This window comes from Acomys russatus, chromosome 9 (assembly GCF_903995435.1).
Source record: "Acomys russatus chromosome 9, mAcoRus1.1, whole genome shotgun sequence".
Taxonomy (NCBI): domain Eukaryota; kingdom Metazoa; phylum Chordata; class Mammalia; order Rodentia; family Muridae; genus Acomys; species Acomys russatus.
The window spans coordinates 58472655-58499623 of NC_067145.1; the positions used below are offsets into that span (position 1 = coordinate 58472655).

The 26969-nt window shown below is 44.9% G+C and overlaps 2 protein-coding genes across 3 annotated transcripts in view; both read left to right on the forward strand.

Moving 5' to 3' along the window:
- Positions 1–8576, forward strand: part of Prkcq (protein kinase C theta) — a 132221-nt gene extending 123645 nt beyond the window's left edge. The window contains exons 17-18 of the mRNA XM_051151438.1: positions 7689–7817; positions 8338–8576. Coding sequence (XP_051007395.1) covers positions 7689–7817; positions 8338–8496 — 288 coding nt within the window. The 3' untranslated portion in view covers positions 8497–8576. The remainder of the gene's footprint in view (positions 1–7688; positions 7818–8337) is intronic.
- Positions 1–26969, forward strand: part of LOC127194016 (3-alpha-hydroxysteroid dehydrogenase) — a 1235587-nt gene that overhangs the window by 20637 nt on the left and 1187981 nt on the right. The gene's annotated exons all lie outside the window — the stretch shown is intronic.

A 26969-nucleotide genomic window follows, 5' to 3' on the forward strand; every position in this document is an offset into this window, starting at 1 on the left:
GAGCAAACAAAACACATGTAGAGTGAAAGCTAATTTAAAAATTAGTTTAAAAAAAAGGGGGGGGGGATGACAGCAGTGAAAAGAAGTTGGTGAGATTTGAGTGCAGACCGTCTCACTTTATGTAAAGGCGAGTTCAAGTTTCATGACAGTACATTTGTTTTACACTTGGCTGTATGAAGACCTCAATGTGAATTGAACATGTCAGCTGCCGTAACAAAATGTACCCAGAATAACCAGGCAGGGTCTCTCTCACTGGGTCGTAACTGTTTGGCATGCTGTCAGAGGCAGTATTTAAATGCGCACAGATCAGATCCCCCGCCCCCAGCAAGCCCCACCTACCACACACTGGAATACAGATGCAGCTCGCACAGATTTATCTCTTACCATTCTAGAGGTTAGACATCTGAGATCAAGGGTCATCGGGGTCTGGTCTTGGTGCTGGCTCTCTTCATGGGCGGTATATAGGCACCATCTTCCTGTATCTGAGAGAGAAGAGCTAAGCAAGAACTGCTCCCACAGCTCTTATTTTTTAAGGACACTAATCTTATGAGAAGGGGGCTCCATCCTGGTGACCTCATCCAACCATCATCACTTCCGTAAAGTCCCTCTCCACAGTCACACTGGCCTTAGGATTTCAATATCTGCATTTCGAGGGGTCTGTCACTCCATCTTTAGCAGTGACAGCTAGACTGAGGCACCAGGAACAACAGAACTTTCTGGAAAAAAGGAACTGAAGAGGAGCCCTGTTCTTCTCATCATCAGAGGTTTAGTCATCCTCAAATCAGGAGCCAGTCAGTCAGACAAGTCACCCGACGGAGGCCCCAGAGTTACTTGCAGTCCCCCAACATATGTGCACACTCCACCGCCAGCCTTCCTGCTGCGCCTTCCAAATGCCGAGTGTCCCCTCAGCGTCTGGGACATCGTCAGGCAGCTGTGGTAGGTGAATTAGGCAGGCAGAACCAGAAGTAACTTGGAGGGAAGTGGGGAGGGCTAGTTGCCAGGGTAGGAACGATTATTGGGTAAGAGGAAAGGATTAATGGAGAATGTATCATAGACACCCATGCCACAATGAAAACAGCAAAATATTGATACCTCACAAAGCTGCAAGGATCATAGATCCCAAAGCAAAAAGTCAATATCCATATCCAGAGGGTAACTGTTCTCAGAGTCAATCTACACAATGTTCTCCCCCCCCCCCCGCCCCTGCCCCACTCACCCGCCAGATGGGGTTTCTCTGTGTAGTTCTGGCTATTCTGGACCCGCTTTGTAGACCAAGCTGGCCTCGAACTCACAGAGATCTGCCTGCCTCTGGCTCCCCAAGTGCTCGGATTACAGGCGTTTGCCACTGCTCCTGGCTTACACAGTGTTCTTAAAGTGGTGGACTCATGTTGGCTGGTGTGGAGGAGTGTGAGGGGCAGGTATTGGGCAGGCATATGGCTGGGACCACATACGCTTGCCAGAGGGACAGAGCCTGCCATCATTTCAAACAATAAAAAACTTAAAAGCAGCCAGGTACGGTGCTACACACTTGGATTCCCAGAACTGGGGAGATGAAAACAGGCTGCTCCCTGGGCTTGCTGGCCTGATGAGCACTAGGCCATGTGAGAGAGGTCCTGACATAAAAAACAAGGTGTTGGGGGTGAGGTGGGGGTGCTGGAGAGATGCTCTGGATTAGGAGCACCTGCAGCTCTTGTAGAGGACCTGAGGTTCAGGTCCCAGCACCCTCATGATGACTCACTCACTACTGTCCTTAGTTTCAGTTCCAGGGATCTGGCCCTCTTCTAGCCTTCACAGGCACCAGACACACACATGGTACACAGACATGTAAAACAAAAATTAATGGTAAAAAGTTTTTTTTTCTTAACAAATAAAACCAGGATAGAGACACCTGAGAAAGAGCAGGCCAGGTTAACTTCTGGTGTCCACATACCTGCATACATGAACTTGCACACCCCCACCCAGAAAACTTAAAAAGCAGAAGTAGGGTTGCTACGGCTCAGCAGGTAGAGGCACTAACCCCAAAGCCTGACGACCTGAGATTGATAACCAAGGAGAGAATCAACGCACGCATGCACACGCACGCACACACACACATGCACACACACACACACACACACACACGAATGCGCGTGCACATGTAAATAAATGAATAAATATAGTAAATTTTGTAAAGAGTAAACATAAGATTAAATGCCGTGTAAATACAAAAATAGACATCTATTCAGATTATTGGCAGCAGAAGAGAAGTGTGTCATGAGACTGGGCAATAAACTGGTTGAATAGATCAGAAATTAAGGCAATTAAGGATAAAAACAGAGAAGCTCAAGAGACAGAAAGGCTTGGAAGCGTTTGGGTTTGTTGTTTCTGACATTAATTTAAAAAAAAAAAATCCTTGCTCTTACTCTTGCACACATTGCAGCAATTGGCCTGATAAAAATTAGCTTCCATTGTGCAGTTGAAGTTTACCTCTCCTCCTGGATCGCTCTGATGCTTACTCCAACTGCTGCCATAGCCTCAGGCCCCCTCTTCTGCAAAAATTCAAAGAAAATGCTATTCCTCAGAAATTCTCCCCAGGTACTTTTCCATGATGTAAAACCAACATGTCCTGAGTCTCCCACCCTCCTCCGCCAGCCACCCCACACGCCCAAAAGGCTGAAAGAGGCAGTATGGCTGTGTGGCACCTGTCACCGCATTGGTGACAGACTCTGCCACTTGAGCTCTCACACAACAGGGCATACACAGCCCACTGAACAACTGCATGTCAGGAGAGCCTGTGCGCCTCCAAGAGCTACAGCGGGCTGCTGTTATCCGTTGCCTGGTGCCAAAATAAAAAGCAAGCCGCCCCTCTCTCCCCCACTTATTTATCTAGGATGTCCGGGGAAGCAATGCTGTTAAACAGAAATCCATCTCCCTTCTCATGGGACCTTTTTTTTCTGAGAAAGGACTCAAGAGGGATGGTGGGAACCAGGTACAACTTGTCACAGCTGCTGATGGCGACAAATTGCTTCCTACCCAGGCTGTCAAATAAATTTAAACAAACTCCAACTTTATCCCAGCTTTTTATGTGAGAGTGCGCTGTTTCCTGTAAATATAGGAAGCATTTACTAGCAGAGGCAGCACTAGCCTCGCGTCCTTGGGGTACCTTTGCTGCGGCAGAGCCCTTGACCTTGGCATCCTCAGAACCTGTCACCCTCAGGCCATTAAGTGAGTCTGTTTGTTCCTGGAAGAAAAGATAAGGACAGAAAGAATATTGAACTTCGGGGCTGGAGAACCAGATTATCTTCTCGTTTTCCATTTTGCTTTTAAAAAGACATTTATTTTATTTCACAGGTGCCTAAGCCAAGCTCAGATGGCTCTTTGTTAGGATTTTCTTGGTCCAAATGTCACATGTTTTCTAAGAAAAATCTAATGGAAAACTGAGCATGGCTTGCAGTTGGCCCAGGGCAATGATTTCTAACTTAATTCCCTAAAACATTTTATTATACCAATGTCAGCTAGATTTGGGCCCATTCTTAAGACACTTAAGCTTTCTATCTTATCTTGTTTCTTTAAAATATCCTTAAGAGACAGAAGTCAATTGCTTATTATGATTAACTCTTAAGAGAGAGATTGGGGCAAGCTGCTTATTTCCTCTAATATATATAAATTAAGATTGGAGAGTTGGCTCAGCATTTAAGAGCACTTGCTGCTCTTCCAGAGAACCAGAGTTCAGCTCCCAGCACCCATGCTAGGCAGCTCACAAGCTATAGGTACCTACACTCATGTGCACACCCACATACACACAAACACACACATACACACACACACACACACACACACACACACACACACACACACATGCCTTTCCATGTGTTGACTCGCTGGTTGTTGAGTCCACAGGGAAAAGAGTCTTACTGCAAACTTGGTGTCTTTTCTATGTGCCAAAAACAAGAGGCTGAGAGAAGGAAAGGACAGAAGACTTGCTTTCTGCAGGGAAAGGACAGAGGACTTGCTTTCTGCAGATAACCTGGGAAGACAGCATCTTCAGTTATCCAACATCCACTCAGCAGCTTCTTAGTAGCAAGGAAGGTGCTAGACTCTGTGAGCAATGGCAATACAAAGCATGCCCGTTCCCCAGAGCTACAGCCCATAGGAAAGACAGAGTTGGAAAGTAGACACCAAGTGAAAATGGTTGGGAAATGTTCCATGGAGTACAGCGGAGGTACTACCTGCCCTTAGAGTGGGAGGGAGGGGGGGTGCCATGATGCCTCCACTGCTGGCTGGATCCGTCACCCTGAGAAAATGGCGTGAGAAGTCCTTTCCTTGCTCAGCCATCTCATAGACGAACTTCTTGTTTTTCAAATGTATTTTAAAAAATAGGATGAAGCTACAAGCTACCTCATCAATACAAGCCCTGAGTTCGGAGGATCTGCTGCCCAGCAAGTGGCCTGTAGTTAGCAATACTGAGCTGCAGGGCTGCAGGACTCTCATTCCCTCCCCCCCGAAAAAGTGAGGCGATGAGACGTACATTCCTTTGATTAGTCGTTCCACATAAACCAACATATCCTGCTGAACATCGTAAATATAGACAACTAGAATAATCAAGCCAAACCGTGCAGACCAGTTTGAGACAGCTAACACTGAGCGTGACTCTCAGAGAGCTTTGGTTGAATGGTATAGCCGATCGGATGGGCTTGAGGAGGGGGCTGATCTCTGTTACAGTGGAGGTAATCGAGGAAGAGAGGGCTTAAGCAGAGCCCTGAGGACTGGGCCAGACTCTAAAGAGGAATGATAGGGAGAAGGAAATCTGCGGAGAGGTGGCTGGGCTGAGCCACCACCTAGAAGATGAAATGTCCTCATGAAACAGAGAGGCAAGTGGTCCATTAGTGAACAGATTTGTCTTGGGAGAAGGAATGGGTTTATTAGCGCTGGAGTCAAGCAAGAGTTAGCAAGAGTACAAGAACATCAGAACTCTCTGGGTCCTGGAGGTCACCTTTAAGTAATCCCCCACTTACAGACAGAACTGCTTACTTTGGAGCTGAAATGTTACTGCAAAGGCCCAGGTGATAGAGGCTGGAGACGTAGGGGAACCTCTAAGAGATGGAGCATAGGGTAAGGAAGTTGGGTCGTTGGGGAGACTATCAGATCCTAGTCCTACCTCCTCTCTCTTTGTTTACCTCTTCCACTGAGGTAAGTCCTCTTGATCCAGGCTTCCGGCCAGGATGTTCTGATTCGCCTCAGGCCCAACACCCATGAAGCCAACTGACCATGGGGTGAAACCTCTGACACTATGTGCCATGATGAACTTTTTCTATTTTTAAAGTGTATCACATCAGGCGTTTTAGCTACAGTAATGGAAAACTGGCTGGCATAGGAGATCAATCCTTCATTCCATGATCCAAAAATATGGTAAATTTCTTGCATGGTTGCCTCAGGTTACTTCCACTGTGTCGTACTTTTATAAAGCGCTTAATGCACAGGGTCTCACTAAGAGTCCTCCATGGACACCATATGGTAACGGTGAGAGTGGCATCGGGACCATACTGAGGGCTTAGCAATGGACGTGCAGTGGATTCATAAGCCTTATGCTCAGAACTTGTTATTAAGACAGGATCTCGGGTATCTCAGTCTGGCATCAAACTCACTTCATAGCCTAGGCTAGCCCTTCACTCCTGATCTCCCTGCCTCCATCTCACAGATGTTGGGATTGCAGATGTATGCTACCATGCCTGACTGTGCTTGGAACTTTAAAAGAGACTCTTCTATTTATTTAGTTGATTGATCAGTTAATAAGAGAAAATGCAGTTTTCTGCAGCATGCCTGTATGATTAGGAGAGAGCCAAGGTTCTGAAGGTTTTCAAGTTGTAAGGTAACATCATTAAAATAGATTTTTCTGAGGACATAGCCTGGCTATTCTTAGAAAGAGTGAGAGCAAGAGTGGGGCTCAAGCCTTTGGAAAGATTCCCACATTTTGCCCATTTTCTATCTTAAAGAGTCATAGTCTCCTGAAAACACCCTAGCTGCGATGTTACCGATAAGCATCTTGCCAGGCCTGAAATAAGTAACTGCTGGAGCCCCGTAGGGAGGCTGTTACTTTCTGAATTAATATTTAGACTCTCCCACACCTGGACAGGCTAACATCTGAAAAGCTTCCCAGTGGCTTTGCTGTCTTTTCAATATCCATTTTGATTGTTAGGTGAAGTGGTGAGGGGGAGGGTGGGGGGGGGGGGAAAGGGAGGCACGTGGCACTGGCTGAAAGGCTGGAGAGGTTAACAGTACTCACCCACAGGCCTGCAGGAGTAGAGGGTGACTTTCTGGACCCAGATGCCTGCAGACACCTCAGCTGACTGCCTGGGACTAGCCAACATTACACACAAGTCCCACAGCACTGGACCCTTAAGACAGGGCATCTAGGAAATGTCGCACTTGGATGGGCAGTTAAGTCAGAGAAATAGTCACTCATTCTATTCTACTGAGCGTTCTCTTTTGGATTTTCAAGACAGGGTTTTTCTGTGTAGCCCTGGCTGTCCTGGGCTTGCTTTGTAGACCAGGCTGGCCTCGAACTCACAGAGATCCACCTGCCTCTGCCTCCTGAGTGCTGGAATTAAAGGTGTGCGCCACCATGGCCCTTCTTGGGTTTCTTCAAACAGCATCTCCCTGTGGAGCCCAGACTAACATCGTGCAGACTGGACCAGACTAGCCTCGAACTCATGGCCCTCCTTCCCTGGCTTCGTGTGCGCTGGGCTTCCAGTCCCACACCGCTGTGTCAGGGTTATGCTGTTGGGTACTACAGACCCAAAGTAACAGTGAACACATGTGTGTGTGGTTGGGGTTGCATTTGTGTTTATGCACACATATGTGCATGCTTAGGCATCTGCATAAGTGCATTGGAGTACATGTGTGTGCATGCTTGGGTTTACATACATGTGATTGTATGTATGTTTGCATACCTGCCTATATAAAGGTATATTTTTATATATACATACATATGTGTGTATATTACTGTTTTATTTAATCCTAAGAATAGCCCAGTGACACAGGCTCATAGCATACATTCTAACCTGGCTTCTGTGGCTCTGACAAACACCGTGGTCAAAAGCAACTTGGAGAGGAGAGAGTTTACTTCAACTTAAAGGTTACAGTTCATTATTGAGGAAAACTGGGACAGGGACTCACACAAGAACTGAAACAGAGGCTGTAGAGGAATGCTGCTTCCTGCCTTGCTCCCTGGTTCATGCTTAACGACCATGCTTAACAACTCAGGGCCATTTGCCCAGGGATGGCACCACCCACGTCAGTCTCTCACAGGCGAAGACACAGGCCAGTGTGACAGAAGCACTTCTCCCACAGTTCCCTCTCCCCAGGTGAAGCTAGGTCAGGTCAGCAGCACAGTGCAAGTCAGAGCTTACAAAACTAGAGTCCTTTCCTTGTCAGAAGCCCCACAAATAACACAAGGCCAAGATGACGTCATGCCAGCCCTGTAGAAAGCACAGTAGAGCCTGCCCAGGGCAAAGAGCAATGAAGTCAAGGCCCAGACTGTGAAAAGTTCAGATAAGTTCACTCAGAGGGGGCATCAGGTTAGAGTTCTATCTCCACAGAGGTCAGGAAAAAAGCCAGTTGCTCATACCCTGAGCCGTGCATGCCCACCTGCCCTAATGCCTCCTCAGGAAGAAATGAACTTCTCCCCGCTCCCCCTTTGTCCCTTGCAGCTTTTTGTGAGAGAGCCTGAAAGGAGGCTGGGGGTGCGAGGAGACATCCGCCAGCATCCTTTGTTTCGAGAGATCAACTGGGAAGAACTTGAGAGGAAAGAGATTGATCCGCCCTTCCGACCAAAAGTGGTAAGGACTCCCCCTGCCACCTCCCCTCCCCACAGTCTGGCTTAGGACCTTCTCCTTTCACAGGCTGTCACCCTAATCAACTAACAGCAGTTCCTGAAACCTGCCCCAATCCCAGGAGGAACATGTTTCTCTAATCTAAAAGAGAGGGGGAGGCATTGTTCCTGTTGCTTGCCAAATTGAAAGTGTGTCACTTTCAATATTTTATGGGAAAAATAAACTGTAGAACATTCCCAAGTCGAGCACGTGTTTCTGAGGGGGCCCCGTTAGAGAAGATGGGATTTGCATGCAACACATATATTCTTAACGGTCACAGTCTGAATGAACAGAACCTGTACAGTGCAATTCTTTTATGTGAAATTAATTATTCTAAAAGAAGAAATGATGACTCGGGATTCGAACCCACTGGGTCATGCTCACACTGTAGCCAACATAAGCAAAGTTAAGATAATGAACCTGGTGGCTAAATTTCTCCTCCCCCCCCCCCACTTTTTTTTTTCCTCCTCCTTAAACTCTGGCCAAGAAATCACCATTCGACTTCAGCAATTTCGACAAGGAGTTCCTAAGTGAGAAGCCCCGGCTGTCATTTGCAGACAGAGCGCTTATCAACAGCATGGACCAGAACATGTTCAGAAACTTTTCCTTCGTCAACCCAGGCATGGAGACTCTCATTTGCTCCTGAACCTCATCCCTCCCCAGACCCGAAGGAATTTGCCTTCTCTCTGGGAACCTGTCTGAGTAACACTTCCGGGAGGATCTTTTTTTTTTTTTTTTTTTTTTTTTTTTTCATGTTGGAAGAGAAAGGAAACACTCAACAGCAGAAGCGGGGAAGACCTTTGAGCTCCTCGCATGACCTGTTACCTGTAGCAGAAACCAAGCCTACTTCACTAATGGCGTCACCCTGTTACATCCCCTGGCGTCTTTCACAGCAGCTCCTGAACTTAGATCGTTATTAACTCTAGTCATTTACTTGAAAGGTGGTCCCCGATTACTGTGAAAGATTTGAAAGGGAATTCTGCTCTTGCCCTAGACAGCAGTTGCTGGTTGGTCATGAACCGAGATGCAAAGGGAACAGATTTCTCAAGACGGGAAACACAGGTTGCCAGTTGCAGAAGTGGATCCCACACAACCACAGAGAAGGAACCGTGGCACCCACGTTGTTCTGCGCATGTCTGTGGATGTAAATGGCAGAAGGGAGGGAAAGGGGAAACCCTGAGTAGGTTGTGAGGGGGTGCTCGCCAATAAACAAAGCTTGGATCTTGAGGTTTACACATCTGTTCATTGTGGCTAGCCCTGAAATTCACAAGACAGAAGAAAGTAAGTGGCAGTGCGCAGAGCTGTAGTTGCCTGTGTGGGACGTCCTGCTCACACAGAAGTAAAGTGCAGCTGACAAGGACAGAGTAGCCGCTAGTCAAACTTTGCCCTCCCTCTGTTGGTCTCATTGTCAGTGTAGTCACTCAGCACCATCCCCATTCTCCCATCAGACAAAAAGCGGGAGGGAGTGCATGAATTCTCCTGAGATAAAGAAAACCACTCCCTTGTCATGCCCAGTCCTGGTGATTCGATGACACGTAAGTCCCTCCTTAGGCACCCTGCAAGACCGATGACCCATGCATGCTATTGTGCCATAGTCAGTCCTGTTGGATTAGAGTACTAACTATATACTTAAAGTATTTGTGCTGTTTGTATATTTTGACAAGGTGGTGTGATAGCAAAGAGCTGGGTGTGTAAAATGGAATAAAAGAAAAAAAAAAAAAAAGAAAAAGAAAAAGATGCCTCTTCATAGTGTGATTCTCTGCTGGCTCCCTCAAAGACACAGTTCAGTCATGTTGACCATCCAGATGTGGCCAGAGGTGGATTTGTTCCAAAATTGAGGACTTAAGAAAAGGAGTTCCTAGGAGGGGTGAGATAGTCAGGTACATCTAAATTGCTGGTATGTTTCTCTTTCCTCTCCCCAGAAAGGTTTCTTGATGGAGGGGTCTACACAGGCTGCCTTCAGACCGTCAGTGGCTTCACTCCCTCTTACGGTGACTTCTAGCCCTGGTGGGGTGTTCTCCTAATTCACCTTCCTGCGGCATTTTACATAGGAATGACACTCCTGCCTAGCTCCTGCCTCCTGGTGACATTTTCTTGCATCTTCTCTGGCTTTCCTTCTGTTCACTCCTTGTCCTTCCTCCTACTCAAAATCCCTCAGAAAGCCTCTCCCCCTCCCCTCACCCCTCCACTTCTGGATGTAAGTACCACTCCATGCAGACGATGGCAAATCTTCATCTCCATCTGTGGCCCATCGGACAGCAGACTGCATTAACCCAACATGCCCAGAATGCATTTGTTCTATTGCGGAATCTGTCTCTGCCTTGCATTTCCTATTTCCACTAATGGCCCTACCATAGCCTCCATGATCTGGACTCAGAACTGGAGCTATCATTGGCAATCCTTTCTCTCCCTCTAACTCCCCTAAATTTTATTTTACACCAACTGCTGTTTTTTCCACCTTTGTGTTGTGGGATGGTTGGCGCTACTTGTCCAAGAACACCTCTGAGAGACTACGCTTTCTTGTTTTGGTGAACCGCAGTGGTGGGAAGGCACACACCATTTACTAGGCCGGGATCTTGGACTCTATGAAAAGGAGGAAGTGAGGTGAGTACAAGCGTTTGTTGCTCTCTCCTTCCTGGCTGAGGAGGCAATGCAATCAGCTGCTTCAGGCTTCCCTGCCATGGCGGACGAGGCCCTAGAACTATGAACCAAAATAAACCCCTCTCCCTTAAGTGACCTCTGTCAGAGTTTCGTAACCCAGCAAGAAAAGAAGCTAGTATGGCCTCTCTTTCTAACATACATATGCATCTCAACTTTCTGGATTGCCGTTGGGACAAAGAGCATCTGATCCGGCCCTTTCCTCTTGCATCATCCCCCGTCCTTAATTTTTATGTACAGCATTTGGTTTCTTTTCCCAAACTAAAATGTATCATCCTGTCAAAAACCCACATGTCAAAAACCCATGTAATGTTCCCTAACTAAGGCCCCATAAATCCACTGACTCTGCTCCTGGACTCCACTCTGTGCCCCAAGCCACCCAAGTGTGTCTCAGCATGAGAGAGTGCTCACGTCTCAGCATGAGAGAGTACTCCCCCCTCAGCATGAGAGAGTGCTCACATCTCACCTGAGAGAGTGCTCACGTCTCAGCATGAGAGAATGCTCACCTCTGTGTCTCCCTAATATTATTCTATTTGCCTCTAATGCCCCATTCCTTCTTACCCAGCTCTCGCTAGTCCCTCAGATGGGATCAAACAACTGATCCATCATGCCACATCCTCTAGCTTAGCTAGTGCCCCCAAGCGCTCTAAAGTCCCCAATCACCAGTTACTTCCTTTGGTACATTCATCATTTTTCTGATAAGCAGCAAACCCACAGAGGGAAAAAGATCTTTGTCCAGTTGATCTTTGTATGCTCCATAGTCCCTTTTCTCAGTAATACTGTTGGATGAAAGAATAAATAAACAAATATGCTTTATGGCTCTGTTACATATGTGTAATGTGTACCACATTTCCCTTATATGCATGGGCATCTGGGCCGACTCCATGCTTGACGACTGTGAATAGTGACACAATAAACATGGATGCTCAAATATGTCTACTGTATCTTAACTTTGTCTCATTTGGGTTCCAATTCCCAAGCAAGCAATTGTTGCCATGATCTGGGCCTGCCTTCCCTCTCTGGCTTCTTTTCCCACCCTTTGTCCACATCGTAATTTTCAGAACCTGGAACCTCTCATCCTCTCTCAGGCACTTTAGTTTTTGTTCTGTTGCTTGTAGGCCTGGGGATTGAACCCAAGACCTTGTGCATGCTAAGTGCCTTAGTCAGGGTGACTATTGTTGTAATGAAATGCCATGACCAGAGCGAGCTGGGGAGGAAGGGGTTCGTTTGCCTTACATTCTCACCTCACAGTTCATCATCAAAGGAGGTCAGGGCAGGAACTCAAACAGGACAGGAACCTAGAGGCGGGAGCTGATGCAGACAGCGGCCATGCACAGTGCTGCTTATTGGCTGGCTCCATAGGCCTTGCCCAGCCTGCTTTCCTTTAGAGCCCTGGACCACCACCAACCCAGGTGTGACCTCACCCACAATAAACTATGTCCTTCCACATCAATCACTAAGAAATTGCCCTACAGGCTTGTCTACAGCCTGATCTTTCAGAAACATCTTGACTGAGACTCCTTCTCTTTCCAATGACTCTAGTTCAAGCCAAGTTGATACAAAACTGGCCAGCACATCGCCCAGCGGTTGTATCTGGTGTTTGCTGTTCTCTGGGTTTGTCTTTCTTCCATCCTTCTCAACTCATTTTCTTCTACCCTTCCAACTCCCAATCACTAGATAAGAGAGAAAAGAGGGAACTGAAGATAACAGCTCAGGGCCGCATCAGGGGCAGAAGGAACTAGGGTGGGGGATGTTAAAATTGTGGAACCGCCACTCATCCAGCCGTCCATGTCAAGCCATGGAGCACAGACAGTAGCTAAGTGATGACAAGAGGTTGTTGGGATGCAAAAGACAGGCACCAGCGTGGGCAGGACGGCAGGGCCTGGTGCCGGAGTTCACCCAAGGACAGGCATTACTCTCCCAACCAACCCCACATTCACATTTTGATGTCTGAGCACCTGCTCTGTCTTCACTTCCCCCTTGTACACACACCTGACACATCTGTCCAGTGCTAACACCCCACCTCAGTACAGATTGGGCATCAGGACCAGGAGCCTTTGGAGCTGTTTTATCTTCAATTCCCCTCTTACCGTGCTCCACTTTTTTTTTTTTTTTAATATACTTATTTTGCCATGGGGGAGGGGACTATCAAATGAACAAGATCACTTTTAATGTAGTTTTTATAAGATGTTATAAGTTGTATCTTTTTATCATTAAAGTGTAGTATATGTTCCTTCATAATATACTGGTATTTAGAATATTTAAATAAAAAAGATGGCGCTGTCTATATTCCATCTCTCTTGTTAGACTACTTCTTGCTGATTAAGGCCATCAAGTTCCTCGGGACAAGCTTGATCTTGGTTGTCAGGGTACCTAATTTCTTCTTTTTCTTCTTCGTGCATGACTAGCTAACAAATGGAGACCAACAACAGCAGCCAACAACAGCCAACAATCCATCACCAATCCACCCTGCCTCTGCCTCTTGGGGCCCTAGCATTTATATATCCTCTGAAAAGTCCCCAGAATTCCAAGCATCACACAATTGCAGAAACTATTGTAGCTGGCAAAACCATGCCCCTGCTAGAGCACAAGGCAAATCATAGTCAGCTGCTGCAAAGCAGTCCCATTTCCCCACACCTGTTATTAAAATGAAAATATTCTTATAATATTTCTGTAGTTTTAAAAGAAACCTAAATTCCAAAATTCTCGCTACAGGCAGTGATGGCATACTCCTTTAATCCCAGCACTTGAGAAGCAGAGGCAAGCAGATCTCTGAGTTCAAGGCCAACCTGGTCTACAGAGCGAGTTCCAGGAGGCAAGCCAAAGCTACAGACAAACCCTGTCTTGAGGAGGAAAAATAGCCAGCACAACAAACACTTCAACACAAAGTTACACACACACATCCCAGCCCCAGTTGATAATTAAGCACTCAGCTCAGTGTGCCTGGAATGATTTTGTTACTTTTAAGCTCAGCCAATCCCTAACCATGTTACAACTCCTCGTGTCCCAGCACTGTGAAAAGACACCATGACTACAGCAGCTCTAAGAAGGAAAGCATTTCATTGGGGGCTGGCTTATTACAGCCCATTGTTGTGGCAAAAAGCATGGCGGCACGCAGGTAGACATGGTGCCGGAGAAAAAGCTGAGAGTTCTACAGCTGGATCTGAAGGCAGCAGGAAGAGAAAGCCGAGGGGCCGGCTTGAGCTTTTGAAAACCTCAAAGCCCACCCACCGTGGCATGCTTCCTCCAACAAGGCACCCCTCCTAATCCTTTCCATCAAATAGTGCCGCTCCCTGGTGACCAAGGACTCGCATATATGTGCTTATGGGGGCCATCTTATTCAAGCCACCACAAACTCCATCTAAATGTGCCTTGTGGGGAATTATTTCCTGGCCCCAATCAGAAGCTCTTCACTTAGCTCTCCCCACGACACTTCTTTCCCTGGACTATGTCTTTTTCTACACTGAATGACGAACTCCCTGCGGACAAAGACAGAGACCATCTATATCCTAACCCTGCATGCTTAACACATCTCAGGTAAGCATATAGAGTAACTGAACTAAACATAAGCAGAGGAGCCACGAGATGTCATTTCTCTTCCTTTTCTCCAAGGCCAATTATCAATCAATCATCAATGGTGGCATAAAGACTAAAAGGATCAAAAGTTCCCTTTCATCTCATCCCAGACAGAATGGTAAAAAGAGGAGGAGGAGGAAGAGGAAGAAGAGGAGAAAGAGGAAAGGAAGGAAGGAAGATAAGAAGAAGAAGAAGAAGAAGAAGAAGAAGAAGAAGAAAAATTCTAGAAAGGATATAGGGAAAAGGAACTTTATGTATTGTTAGTGGAAATGTAGCTTAATACAGCAACTATGGAAAATATCATAGTGACTCCTCAAAAACTAAAATTAGAATGAGCCAGGTATAATAGTCCTAGGTATATACCACACAAAGTCAGTATAGCATAAAGATACTTGAGCATGCATGTTCATTGTAGTTCTGTTCTCAGTAGCCAAGTATAAAGTCAGCCCAGATGCCTGTCAATGAATAAGTGGATACGGGAAAATGTGGGGTGTGTGTGTGTGTGTGTGTGTGTGTGTGTGTGTGTGTGTGTGTGTGTAAAATCAGAGGCATGAACAGAATTGAATCACTTCATTTAGGTGAAATAAATGGAACTGGAGGTCATCCTGCTAAGCAAAATAGATCAGAGGTTTTTAAAAAAAAGTGTCTCATACTAAGATTTTTTTTAAAAAGCAACTTGAATATAGCAGGCTTTAACCAGGGACCAGAGAGAAAAGCAGAGGAAAGGAGGGAAAGGTCCCAGAGGGTAGTTTGGGAAATGAATAAAATCAAAACATAATACTCGCATGTATAGAACAGCAACAATGAGCCTATTGCTATGTATAACTAGTGTGCATTAATAATTATAATAAAAGCAAAATCCCCTTTAAACCATTTGTTTTATCTTTTTTCCCATCACCTTTTTCCTGGGCATTTACAGTGACCACTGTCTAGCAGCCTCCTTGCCTGCTCACAGACTGTGGTGGAGACAACCCCTGGAAGAAAAAGCAGGAGTGAATTCAGGAGTCAGGAAAGTTGCTTTTACTGTGGGTTGGTTTTTGTTTTGTTTTTGTTTTTGTTTTTCTGAATGAAGAGAGGCCACTGGCTTGATTAAAGATGTCAACATTGTGAAATATTAACCATGTCAAAATCTCTGTTCTGAGATTTGTAACATACTGGAAATGCCGATCGACTCCATGAAGCCAAAGACTAGTTCACTCGTGGGAGCAATTAGCCTGCATGAAAGCAATACAGCAGCCTTTGCAAGTGGCTCATTGCTCATCGCTTGGGGGGAAATTGATTGTAACAGGAATAAAGATGAAGTGGCCCGAGAGGAGCTAACAATATGGAAACTATAAACACCAAAGGGCAGCAATCATTTGGCTACTTTTACAGAAAAGTCAGATCCAGAAAATTCAATAGACTTATTTTCTTTTAATGTAAAGGGAAGCATGAGGAGATTAGAAAAAGGTCAGCTTGCTTCCAAACAATTAGAAGAACAAATAGAACAAAGGAAAAAATGTAAAAGCAATCACGAGCAGGCACACGCTTAAACATGCCATTAATCAGTTCGTCAATGAGCTAAATCTCTCTAATAAAAGACAGTCTCCCATTGATAACTTTTAATTCTGTGCTATTTAACAGTAGATACAAGTTGGGTAGCAAGAATTTTTTGACAATAAATGGCTAAAAAAGGACATTGCAGTTGAACGCGAAAGAAAGGTAAAGGAAACAAGAAAAGGAGCAAGGTAAAGGATTAGAATAAGCGTCGAAGAAAAATACAGAGCCTCACAGTACAGCAGGGGAAATAAACTCCATTCAGGAACTATTACAAAGGACAGGAGATCATAGGTTAAGGCTGGCTCAGTGGCGAACAGCATGGGTGGGTTGGAATCTGTGGCCAAGGGGCAAGATGAAATCAGTGAGTGGAAAATTACTGAGTGATACTGAAGGATGACGAGAGAGCCAACTAGGACTCTGGAGTCGAGGTGACGAAACCCAACCAGAGGGATAAGGGAAATGAGGAGTTTGATCAGCTATCATAGGTGGTAGATTCTGACTAAACTGACCTGATATGTTTCTTGCTAAAAATCATACACTGCAAGCTGGGTGTGGTGGCGCACGCCTTTATCCCAGCACTCAGGAGGCAGAGGCAGGCAGATCGCTGTGAGTTCAAGGCCAGCCTGGTCTACAAAGCGAGTCCAGGACAGCCAAAGCTACACAGAGAGACCCTGTCTCAAAAAACCAACCAAACAAACAAAAATCATACAGAGAAATCCAAGTGTTGAGAACTAGTTGGAAAGAGAATTCAGAGATCCCTGACAAGAGTTTGGTCAAGAGAAGATTCTTCACCAAGGCACGGGGAATAAATAAGAAAAATCTCAGTGTTATCAATAATGCCAGGCAGAATATAATTAAAATAAAACATTCTGGTTTAAATAAAAATACCCAGAATACATGAAAATGTAGAGACTTTTGAATAGTATAATAAATTAAATAGATAAAAATACAAGACAGATAAATACATGATCGTAGTGAGAGGCACTAAAGGGCACCCTTAAAAATCAAAACATCAGGCCAAAAAAGAATACAGGAAATCGAGGGGGAAAAAGTTTAACATGGCACCAGCCAAGGACAACACGTGCAGTAGACATTGAACCCCTACCCAGATCTAGCCAAAAGACAGGACATTCTCCACAGATGAGTGAAGAGTGGGGATTGATTTTCACACGAACTCTGATGCCCCATATTTGACCATGTCCCCTTAATGGGGAGACTGGGTGGCACTCAGAGGAAGGACAGCAGGCTACCAAGAAGAGACTTGATACCCTATGAGCATATACAGGGGGAAGAGGTCCCCCTCAGTCACAGTCATAGGGGAGGGGAGTAAGGGGAAAATGGGAGGGAGGGAGGAATGGGAGGATACAAGGGATGGGATAACCATTGAGATGTAATATGAATGAATGAATAAATAAATAATTTTTTAAAAAAGTTTAAGAAGCGTGAGCTAAATTCAAGTCAGTAAACATTGAATATGTACCCTGAGGGAAAACATACCCAAGCTCACAGGACTTAATAAGGTTTAATGAGTTAGCATATGGAAAATGTATCTGCTATGTGGTAATCAGAGTAAAATGTGGAGAAAATTGTTATTCTCAAAATCTAAAGAAAACCACCAGCACCCCTTCAAGGAAGGCACAGTAAGTTAAGAGGCTTTAGTTGTTGACAAGAAAAAAGTAACAACAGGAAGGCTGGCAGCAAAATTCTGTCTGGCAAGTTGAATGCTCACTTGTAAATACTTCTACATTAAGTAGCAAATAGAACACAATTGACAAAGCTGTTTACAAATGAATAACTATAAGAAGGGATCATGGAGATGTTGACTGGTACTGTGACTGGGTTTAAAATCACCTAGGAGACTTGGGGCTGGTTCCCAGGAGGTAAGACTCACCCTGAGTCGGGTTGAACAGGGGTGGTAAAATGAAGTGGCTGGAGAGATGACCCAGTCGTTAAGGGTGCTTGCTGCTCTTTCGAGGACTGCAGTTTGGTTCTCAGCACCCACACCGGGCAGCTGACATCCACCTGTAACTCCAGCTCGGAGGACCCAATGTCTTCTTCTGATCTCTGCAATATTCATGTGTATAGACACACACTTACACTCAGAAAAAAAAGGAAGGGAGGGGAGGGACAGAGGGAGGGAGGGAGGGAAGGAACTGGGCATGGTGGTGCTAGGAATTTTGGTTACATAACTTTAATTAATCCCAGCACTTGGGAGGCAGAGGCAGGTGGATCTCTGTGAGTTCCTGACCAGCCTGTTCTGCATAGAAAGTACCAGGATAGCTAGGACTACACAGAGAGAACTTGTCTGGAAAAAAAGAAAAAAGAGAAGAAAAGAAAATAGATCTTGTCTCAAAAGAAGGAAGGAAGGAAAATTTGGAGAATGGAAAATGAAACCTTTAGCAGAAGCATTTCAGAGATGTTTGAGATGTGTAGTTTATTCATATATTCTGTATGTGGAAAACTTCTACATTAAAAATATTTTAAATGAACAAACCATGCAAGAAAACACAAAATACTTTAGCATAGGAACTTAAATTGGAAAACAAAAACTTTTAAAGAACTAGCAGAAATATATTTAGAAAGTATGAAGCAGATCTTCATCAATGCAAAGCTTTCTGAGAGAAGAAAAAATCTTTACCTACTTGTCATGAAAATAATTATAGTGAGTCTTAATTACAAAATCAAAAAGGAAACAATATATTATTAAGTATAAATACATATGATTTCATGTCAGTATATTTTTAAACCTAGGTAAAACGAACAGTTTCCTAGTAAAAGGGGGAAATATTAATGTCTAAAATTTAATTAAACAGACTTTGTGTTTGCATATGCGTGTGTGTATACTCACATGTACAAGTGTGTGTACACATTCATGGACACGACTATAGAGGCTAGCAGCTGACATGTGGTGTCTTCCTCGATTGTTCTGTCTATTCTATTTTATTTGATAGGGTTTCTTACTGAACCTGGAGCTCAGAGATTCGGTCAGACTAACTGCCCAGCAAACCCCAGGCCACTGAGAGATTGTCTCTCTCAAAAAAATTTAGCTGGATATTGCCAGAGAAACAACTGCCAAGGTTGGCCTCTGGCCTTTCCATACATCTTCACACACACCCTTTCCTCTCCCCAAATGCATGCAAAACCTCAGCGGCTTTTCTATGTACTAAAAGTGAATCATTTTTAAAGTTAATAAATGTACACCATTTACAGTGATATGGCAATGAACCAGACCTGGTTATATATGTGGTTTTTAAGATACTCTTTCAAAGACACAATTTTTTTTTATAGTTTAATTTATTCAGACTGCATCTCAGTTATTATCCCATCCCTTGTATCCTCCCGTTCCTCCCTCCCTCCCGCTTTCACCCTATTCTGCTCCCCTATGTCTATGACCGAGGGGGACCTCCTCCCCCACTATATGATCATAGGCTATCAAGTCTCATCTTGGTAGCCTGCTTATTCTTTCTCTGAATGCCACCAGGCCTCCCCACCAAGGAGAAGTGGTCAAATATGGGGCACCAGAGTTTGTGTCAGAGCAATGATTCACTTTTAGTACATAGAAATGCTACTGAGGTTTTGCATGCATTTGGGGAGAGGAAAGGGTGTGTGTGTGATGTTTGTCAACATTTTTTAAAAAATATTTGTCACGGGTGTATTTTCTATCAAAAGAAAAGACTTTGGAGGCAAGTGCATGCTCATTTGCACTGCCCTTTCCCTAAGTGCAGATGGGAACTCACACACACACAGACACACACACACACACACACACACACACACACACACACACACACACACACACACACACACTACAGTTAGTCTAGAATAGCACCATCCCATTAGCCATGCGGTGAGAAGCTAGCTGGACTATTCTCTCAGGGTTTACAAGGCAAAAGGCATCAATTTCCGGGCCATTCTATTTCTTTTCATCATCCCGAGTCCAGCACAAGTTCATAGGCTTGTTTATTTCATAGATTTAATACTTTTGTCAGGTTTCATCACCTTTCCCGTGTTGGCTAATCCACTTCAATGTTTTCAGAGTTAAAAGGGACTCAGGATGGGGAAGTGCTTGTTACTGACATTCACTCCACAGGTTTGACAAGAGAGTTGCCAGCAATGTTTCCCCCTGCGCTACTTGGAACCAAAACAAGTGGTCCCAGATGACCAGGCAAGTCACGGGACTTTGTGGATCTGGAGTCATATAGGAAAGGGCAGAAATGTGTGGCAAGTGTGGGCCTTGATCTGTGTCCAGATATGGGATGAATCTCCTGTCGTTCCTCTCAGATGTCTGGAAAGGAGAGCACAGAGCGATGGTACCCAACACGCCCAGCTTCAGGTGACCAGCTGTTAGCCTACGACACTTGGAGGAAACTTGGCTGGGCCTCTTATTATTGTTCTGCAGAGTTTTGCTGCAAATGTTTAACAGGACGAGGAGAGGCCCTGGCTTGTGTCAGAAATGTCAATGAGGTCATGAGCTGTTGGAATGAAACCATCCCTGCAGGGGCAGGACTGACCCATAATCCTCCTCCTGTGTCCTCTAAGCCTAGGCTGGTATGCTATGGTGTCGCCCCCTCCTCGGGTCTATTGGGGCCCACCTCCATTCTCTCTTTTATGTGTTTTTGGGTGGAGCCTGTCTGCTACAGAGGGAAGATCACCATGTGGGTCTGATTTTCGGTGGGTGTGCATAGTATGACTGCCTGCATTGTTTATGAACTGGTGTCAGTTCTGTTGGCCAGTGATTATCCTACGGGAGTATGCTGGGATTATAAATATAGAACATGAGTGTAGGTAAATGATGTGCAGAAATTATATCCACTAAACAAAAAGGGTTGTAAGTTTTCCTTCTTCTAACACTGATATCCAGAATCTAGCAAACCATACAAGGACAGTTTCATGGTACATAGTAAGAGCTTTGGTCCTCTTTTGGATGACTCAAATGAGGCCGGGTTAACTTGCCTTTCTCCCTCTAGGATGATCAGTTGCGACATTCATCAAGGAGCAACTTGCCCTTGAGCTTCCATCAGTACCCACGGAGTAACATTTTCCAAAAACAAGGTAGAGCAGTAGATCTTCAAGGAAGAAACTGTGTTATTTCACATCTGCTCCATCATTCTTGTGCCACACCAGAACTCTATGCAAGTCGAAGAGTTCCTCCCCTGAATCCAGACGCCCTCTTTACACAAGACTAAGCCACATCAGAAAGGTGCTGTGAACAAGAAAGGCCCCCACGGGCGCATATATTTGCTTAGTCATCAGGGGCTGCTTGAGAAGGATTGGGAGGTGTGGCCTTGTTGGAGTAGGTGTTGGAGGAAGTGTGTAGCTGGCAGTGCGCTTCGAGGGTTCAAAAGCCCAAGGCAAAGCCTGTGTCTCTCTCTTCCTGCTGCCTGCAGATCCAGCTCCATGTCTGCCTGTGTGCTGCCATGCTTCCTGCCATGATAACAATGGGCTAACCCTCCGAAACTGTAAGCCAGCCCCAGCTAAATGCTTTCTTTTATAAGAGTTGTTGTGGTCATGGTGCATAAGATACCACTAACCAAGAACCTGCTAGAATATTCAACAATATGAAAGCAAGTATATGTCACTTCATTAGTGATTTTTTTTCATCCCATATCTTTGAATAATAGTTGTTTGTTTGTTGTTTGTTTGAGACATGGCTTCTCTGTATAGCCTTCGCTGTCCTGGACTTGCTTTGTAGACCAGGCTGGCCTCAAACTCACGGAGATCCCTCTTCCTCTGCCTCCCCAAGTGCTAGGATTACAGACGTGTACCACTGTGCACAGCTCTGAATGACAGTTTTGAAGTTCAACCATTTTTAAAAATGCATACTGCCAAATGACTTATTAAAATTACAGAGTTGGCAACTGGAGAGATGACTCAGGGAATAAAAAGTTTACTGTACAACCAGGTAACGTGATTCTGAATCCCCAGGACCCTGTGACAGCCAGACGCTGTGGTACATGTCTGTAGCCCCAGTGCTGGGGCTAGAGGAGACAGGTGGGCTCCCTGGGATTCCTCAGTCAGCCATTCTGGGCCACTTCAGTGAACTCCAGATACAGTGAAAGACTGTGGTTCAAACAATACGGTGGAGTGTATAAGAAGACACCTGACATCTCCTTCTGACCTCGGCAAGCATACACATGCACATGCACTCACACTGAGACCTGCAACACACACACAAACACACACACACACACACACACACACACGAGTACTGAGGAAAAGCCTGCCTATTGTTTTTACTCTGACTTTGTACTTGCCACCAGATGCAAACATTCCTTCCTATTTCTCAATGTATTTCTATCCATTTTTACCAGTCGGGTCTCTCTCCCTCATGACAGTCCCCTACAGACATGCCCACAGGCCAATCTGATCTAGACAATTCCTCAGAGGAGGCTTCTCTCAAAATAGCTTTAGGTTGTGCCAAGTTGACAGTCAAGGCTAACTAGGACACTCTAAACTCTATGTGCGAAAGCAGCCTGTGTGTGTCCCTTGCTCCAGGTGAAAATGTTCACAGATGCTAACCAAATCCACCCACATGGGAGAGAAAGAAACTCTGTATCCTGGAGTGGGCAGCCTGTGGGCAGGAATGTCCTTTGTTCTTGAGTTTTCTGTGAAGTCTTAAGCAAGTCATTCCATTACCCCAACTAAGAGAGTCAGCATGTGACGGCTGAGGTCCCTCTAGCTGAGTGTTTTCTGGTTCTAATATGAACTGAAATCTTAAGAAGCTAAAACCGTAGTGAGCAATTCTTTCCATTCATAGGTTGCTCACTGACACCACTCTCCAGATGTGGGGCCAAACCCAGGCCTCATAGGTTACTCACTGACACCTCTCTCCAGATGTGGGGCCAACCCCAGGCCTCCCAGCTACTGTCAGCTCTATTCTTCTTTACATGCCAGCCAAGGACCCAGCCTCTTGCTGCTGCCTGCACAGAGAACCCCTCCACCCTCACCCCCTGGGTCCCCGCTCTCAGACAGGCAAGAATGTGAAGAGTCTTGGCCCTTAGAAATACTAATCTATGTACTTTTATTCCCTCTCCACTTTCCTGAAATCAGTGTCTCATTTCCCCTTGCTTTTATAACAAATGTTTCCTGAATAGTTTGTGGGACAATTAACAATGTTCATATTTGTTTCATATCTTAGGCTATAAATTGTTCTAACACATGTTCTCTTGGTCCACTGGAACCTCTGCAGTCATTTGTTAATATATCTACTTGAAAAGCAAAAGGACTGTGGTGGAGGTGGTGGTGGTGGGTGACAGCCACTAACCTCAGATCACACCAGAAGTTGACAGTGGAAACTTGAACCCAAACCTCTGGGCGTGCGGCCCTACTCCGTTCTGATTAATAGGCTTCCAGCCGCATCTTCTCATCAGTGATGGACAGTTTTAAATGGGCTCTCCCAGCTTTAGGCCGTAGCTAGCTCCACGTCTAGGGAGACTGACTCACGGACACAGTCTGATACAGGCTTGGTAGAGTTCTTAGGGACCCTCCAGATCCCTACCCACACTGTTCTTACACCCAGACTCCATCTTGCCAACAGAGATGAGGACTGTTTCTGGGACCCAGCCAAAGGTATTGGAACTTAAGATACCTCTATTTCTTTTGAAAGAATAAAGATCCCACCCCCTTTGGCTTTCATCATTCTCTTAGCCTAAAGTTTAGCACCTCTATTTCTCCCTGTATTTCTATCCATTTTTTTACCATTCAGGTCTCTCTTCTCTATTCCCTGTCACACAGGACAGTCCTCTAGAGATACGTCCACAGGCCGATCTGATGTAGACAGCTCCTCAGCTGAGGCTTCTGCAGCCTCCCCCCTTGGTTTTCTACATGTGTTGTTTCTTCAGAGCAATGTGTGGGCATTTGTGGTGTAGGACACATGGAAGAACAAGATCAGTGCTTTGATCCTGGGCATCTGTCTTCTCCGTTTAAGGGCTTTCTGACATCAGACATCATCGTCCATAAAGAGACTGAAAACCGTCCAGATTTTTCTAGCTCTTTTGGACCCCAATCACAATCAGTCCAGGACTATCCTCCTTTCCTTCTCTTGTATTTATAATAACCAAGTTGAGAATACTCAGGTTCGCATCCATAACACACCCTGAACAAACTTGCACTTCCTCCACAAGTCCCCTTGGTCTATAAATTGAATGATGGATGCTCCTTGCTCAACAGCAGGCATACTCTGCTATGGGTCAATACCTTGTTTGCTGTTCCCATCACCGATACAGGTCACACAACCCTCCCACTCCTCACCCAGAGCATCAGCAGCTACTTCTCCTGCCACATGTTTTGCATAGAGAGTACAAAATGTAAATGTTTCTTTTTTTTAATTTCCTCAGATGAGGGGATGTGGTTAGAGCCTGTTCCCAAGCCTTTCTAGCTCTTTCTGAACTCTGGCTGGCTGTTTCAACTGAGATATTCTGGCCTAAACTTCTCTCCAAGCTGGCTGATTCAAATTGGCTTCTCTTGGCTTCTGACTGAACTGCTCTGCCTGACCACAAACTAATTCTGGCAATATTTTTTTAATCTTCTGGATCCTTCTTATTCTTTAGCTCATTCTATCTTCACCTGTATCTAGTTTGTTCTCTCTGTGAAACTCATATATGTAAAACTGTCTTGGTTAAAACAAAACAAAATAAAACAAACCTCTTGGTTAAAAAAAATAAAAAATAAAAAATTAAATTAAATTTAAAAACTTCCTTCTCTTTTCTCTCTCTGTGCTACTCCTAAGTAGCCTCTCTTTCCTGCACTGTTCTCATGAGAGTTGGGCGTATCCTGTCTCTGACTCATTCTTTCCAGTCTTTCTCTGATTCATCGTTTTGTCTGCCCCTCAATTAGACATCATTTTTGTTTGTTTGTTTCGAGACAAGGTTTCTCTGTGTAGCCTTGGCTGTCCTGGACTTGCTTTTGTAGACTAGGCTGGCCTCGAACTCACAGCAATCTACCTGCCTCTGCCTCCCTGACTGCTGAGATGAAAGGTGTGCACCACCGCACCTGGCTTCAGTATCACTTTTAAACATGGCTGCTTCCTTCTAGAAACTAACCTCACCTTCACTGTTTGGGATTAAAGGTGTGTTACTAAGGGCATGCTTGTATTCCAGCCAGGTCATATTGGAATGCAGAGTGTCTGCATTCCAGCAGAATCACAGAGACCTATAAGGTCTTTGGATGTGATCCCTTGCCAGAGAAGCCATGTTGCTGGGTCAGAGTTCCTCTACAACAAAAATTTGTGTTCACCCTTCACTTCAACAAGTTTCTGACGGTCAGGGATTGGAAATATTCCACTTTGTCTTGACACAGCCAAAAACAAAAAAACAAGAGTTTGGTTCTTCTAGCAGAGCCTGCACTACTTCTGCACAAGCAGACAGAGGGGGCATGGGTACTTCCTGTGAACAATTTGTGGGCCATTGAGAGATGTGCTCATAGTTCGGTTATCAGGAGGAAGAACTCGTAGACCACCAGGTGGCGTGGAGGAGATGCTTCTGTCCATAACAAGAAGAATGCTAGGGGACACTCCGTTCCCAAATGGACCCACCCAGGACCGTGAACGAGCACAAGCCTTAATCACTGACCAGACCCAGAAATGCCAGGGTCCCATCACAACAGTTCAAGTCGGGAAGATCCCTTCTATCGCCTCTTCCTTTTTTTATTCTCCTATTCCATCTTTGGGGGGAAAGGGGTAGATGCCTGGAGGGACAGAAGCTGTGGTTATCAACCTACTAAAAGAGAAGTCAGAATCTAAGGAATAAGAAGGCATAAAAAGGAGCTAGCCTCAGACAGCCAACATGAACCCCACTTGAACAAGAGTCGGGAAGAGTATCTCATTGAAATGATTCCAGCCTTCTGTGCTAACACATTTATGTTGCTGAGACAAGAGTGGAGGGAGGAATAGAGGACACTGTGTGTGTGTGTGTGTGTGTGTGTGTGTGTGTGTGTGTGTGTGTGCGTGCGCGCGCATAAGACAGAAAGAGATCAACTAAATGATTACAAAATATAGCACGCAGTTAGTTATTCACGTCAGACTGTTGACTCACCTCCCCCTACACACAGTGTGTAGATTCCTGTCCCAGAACCTTTACTCATCCTCTCCTACCTGCTCAGAAGGGCCTGTGAGGCTTGTAAGCAACCTCAAAGAAAACCCACCCCCAAGCCAAGCTGAAGCTTTGCCCTGCTACACAAGGACTTTACTGAACACACCAAGTGACGGTGTCACTTCCAGAAGGTTGTCCTTTAGAGTGACATTTTGGGAGCAGGGCTAAATTCCCAGGTCCATAAGGCTACGTGTGTTAAGTGTGTTTTAAAAAGAAACAGTCTTATGGCACTCGAAGGAAGGATAGCAGACTACCAAGAAGAGACTTGATACCCTAGCACCATATTCAGAGGGAGGAGGTCCCCCTTGGTCACAGTCATGGGAAGGGGGATTGGGGTGAAAGTGGGAGGGAGGGAAGAATGGGAGGATGTATGGAATGGGATAGAAAATGAGATGTAATATGAATTATTTTATCTTTCAATAAAAATGTGTTTAAAAAAAAAAAAGAAAGAAAGAAACAGTCTTATAGCTTTAAGTACCTAAGGAATAAAAAATAAATACAGTGCGTTGGTGCAAAATCAGGGACAAGGTATTCATTCAATTCCTTCCCAACTTTTGAAAATAAAGTTTCATCATTCAAAAGGACAAAGGGAAAAAAAGAGACAACAGAGGAAAGATGTTAACAAGGCTTGGGAAGACAGAAGTTGAGGAAGCCTTGACATAGGAGACAGAGAAATATCTTAAAGCTGTTATGGTACAGATTTCAAGAAGGAGCAGAAATGTGGATTGTGGGGAGGTATTCACGATAGATTGAGTAGGTTCACTCCACATAATAGCCATGTGTAAATAATTACATAAATGAAAAATTAATCAAACAAAATTGGAAGAGAGTAAGTTTCTGTATGGAGGAATAGGTAAGGTATACCCTCATCTTGCTTACCAGGAACCCAAATAGAATCTCAAAATTCAGAATCTGAGAAAGAACAGCACACTAGCTGGCTTGTGACATATCAAGGAGGCCTCTCTGAAGAGCTAAGTTATATGCATTCATGATATGGAACGCATATACAATATATAGATGCACACATGTGCATATGTAAGAACAAGACAGAAGAGCAGGAAAAAAAGGTAGATGGTAGATAAAAGGAATATAGAGAGATAAGTGATTAGATGACTGAATGGGTTATAAAGATATATAGGTGCTGATAGACAGAAAGACAGATATATAAATAGATGGTCATTTCCAACTTAGTATTTTTCTAAACTTTAATGAAAGGACAAAGGCAATAGATGCTCAGTAGAGATCATACTTTGAATTT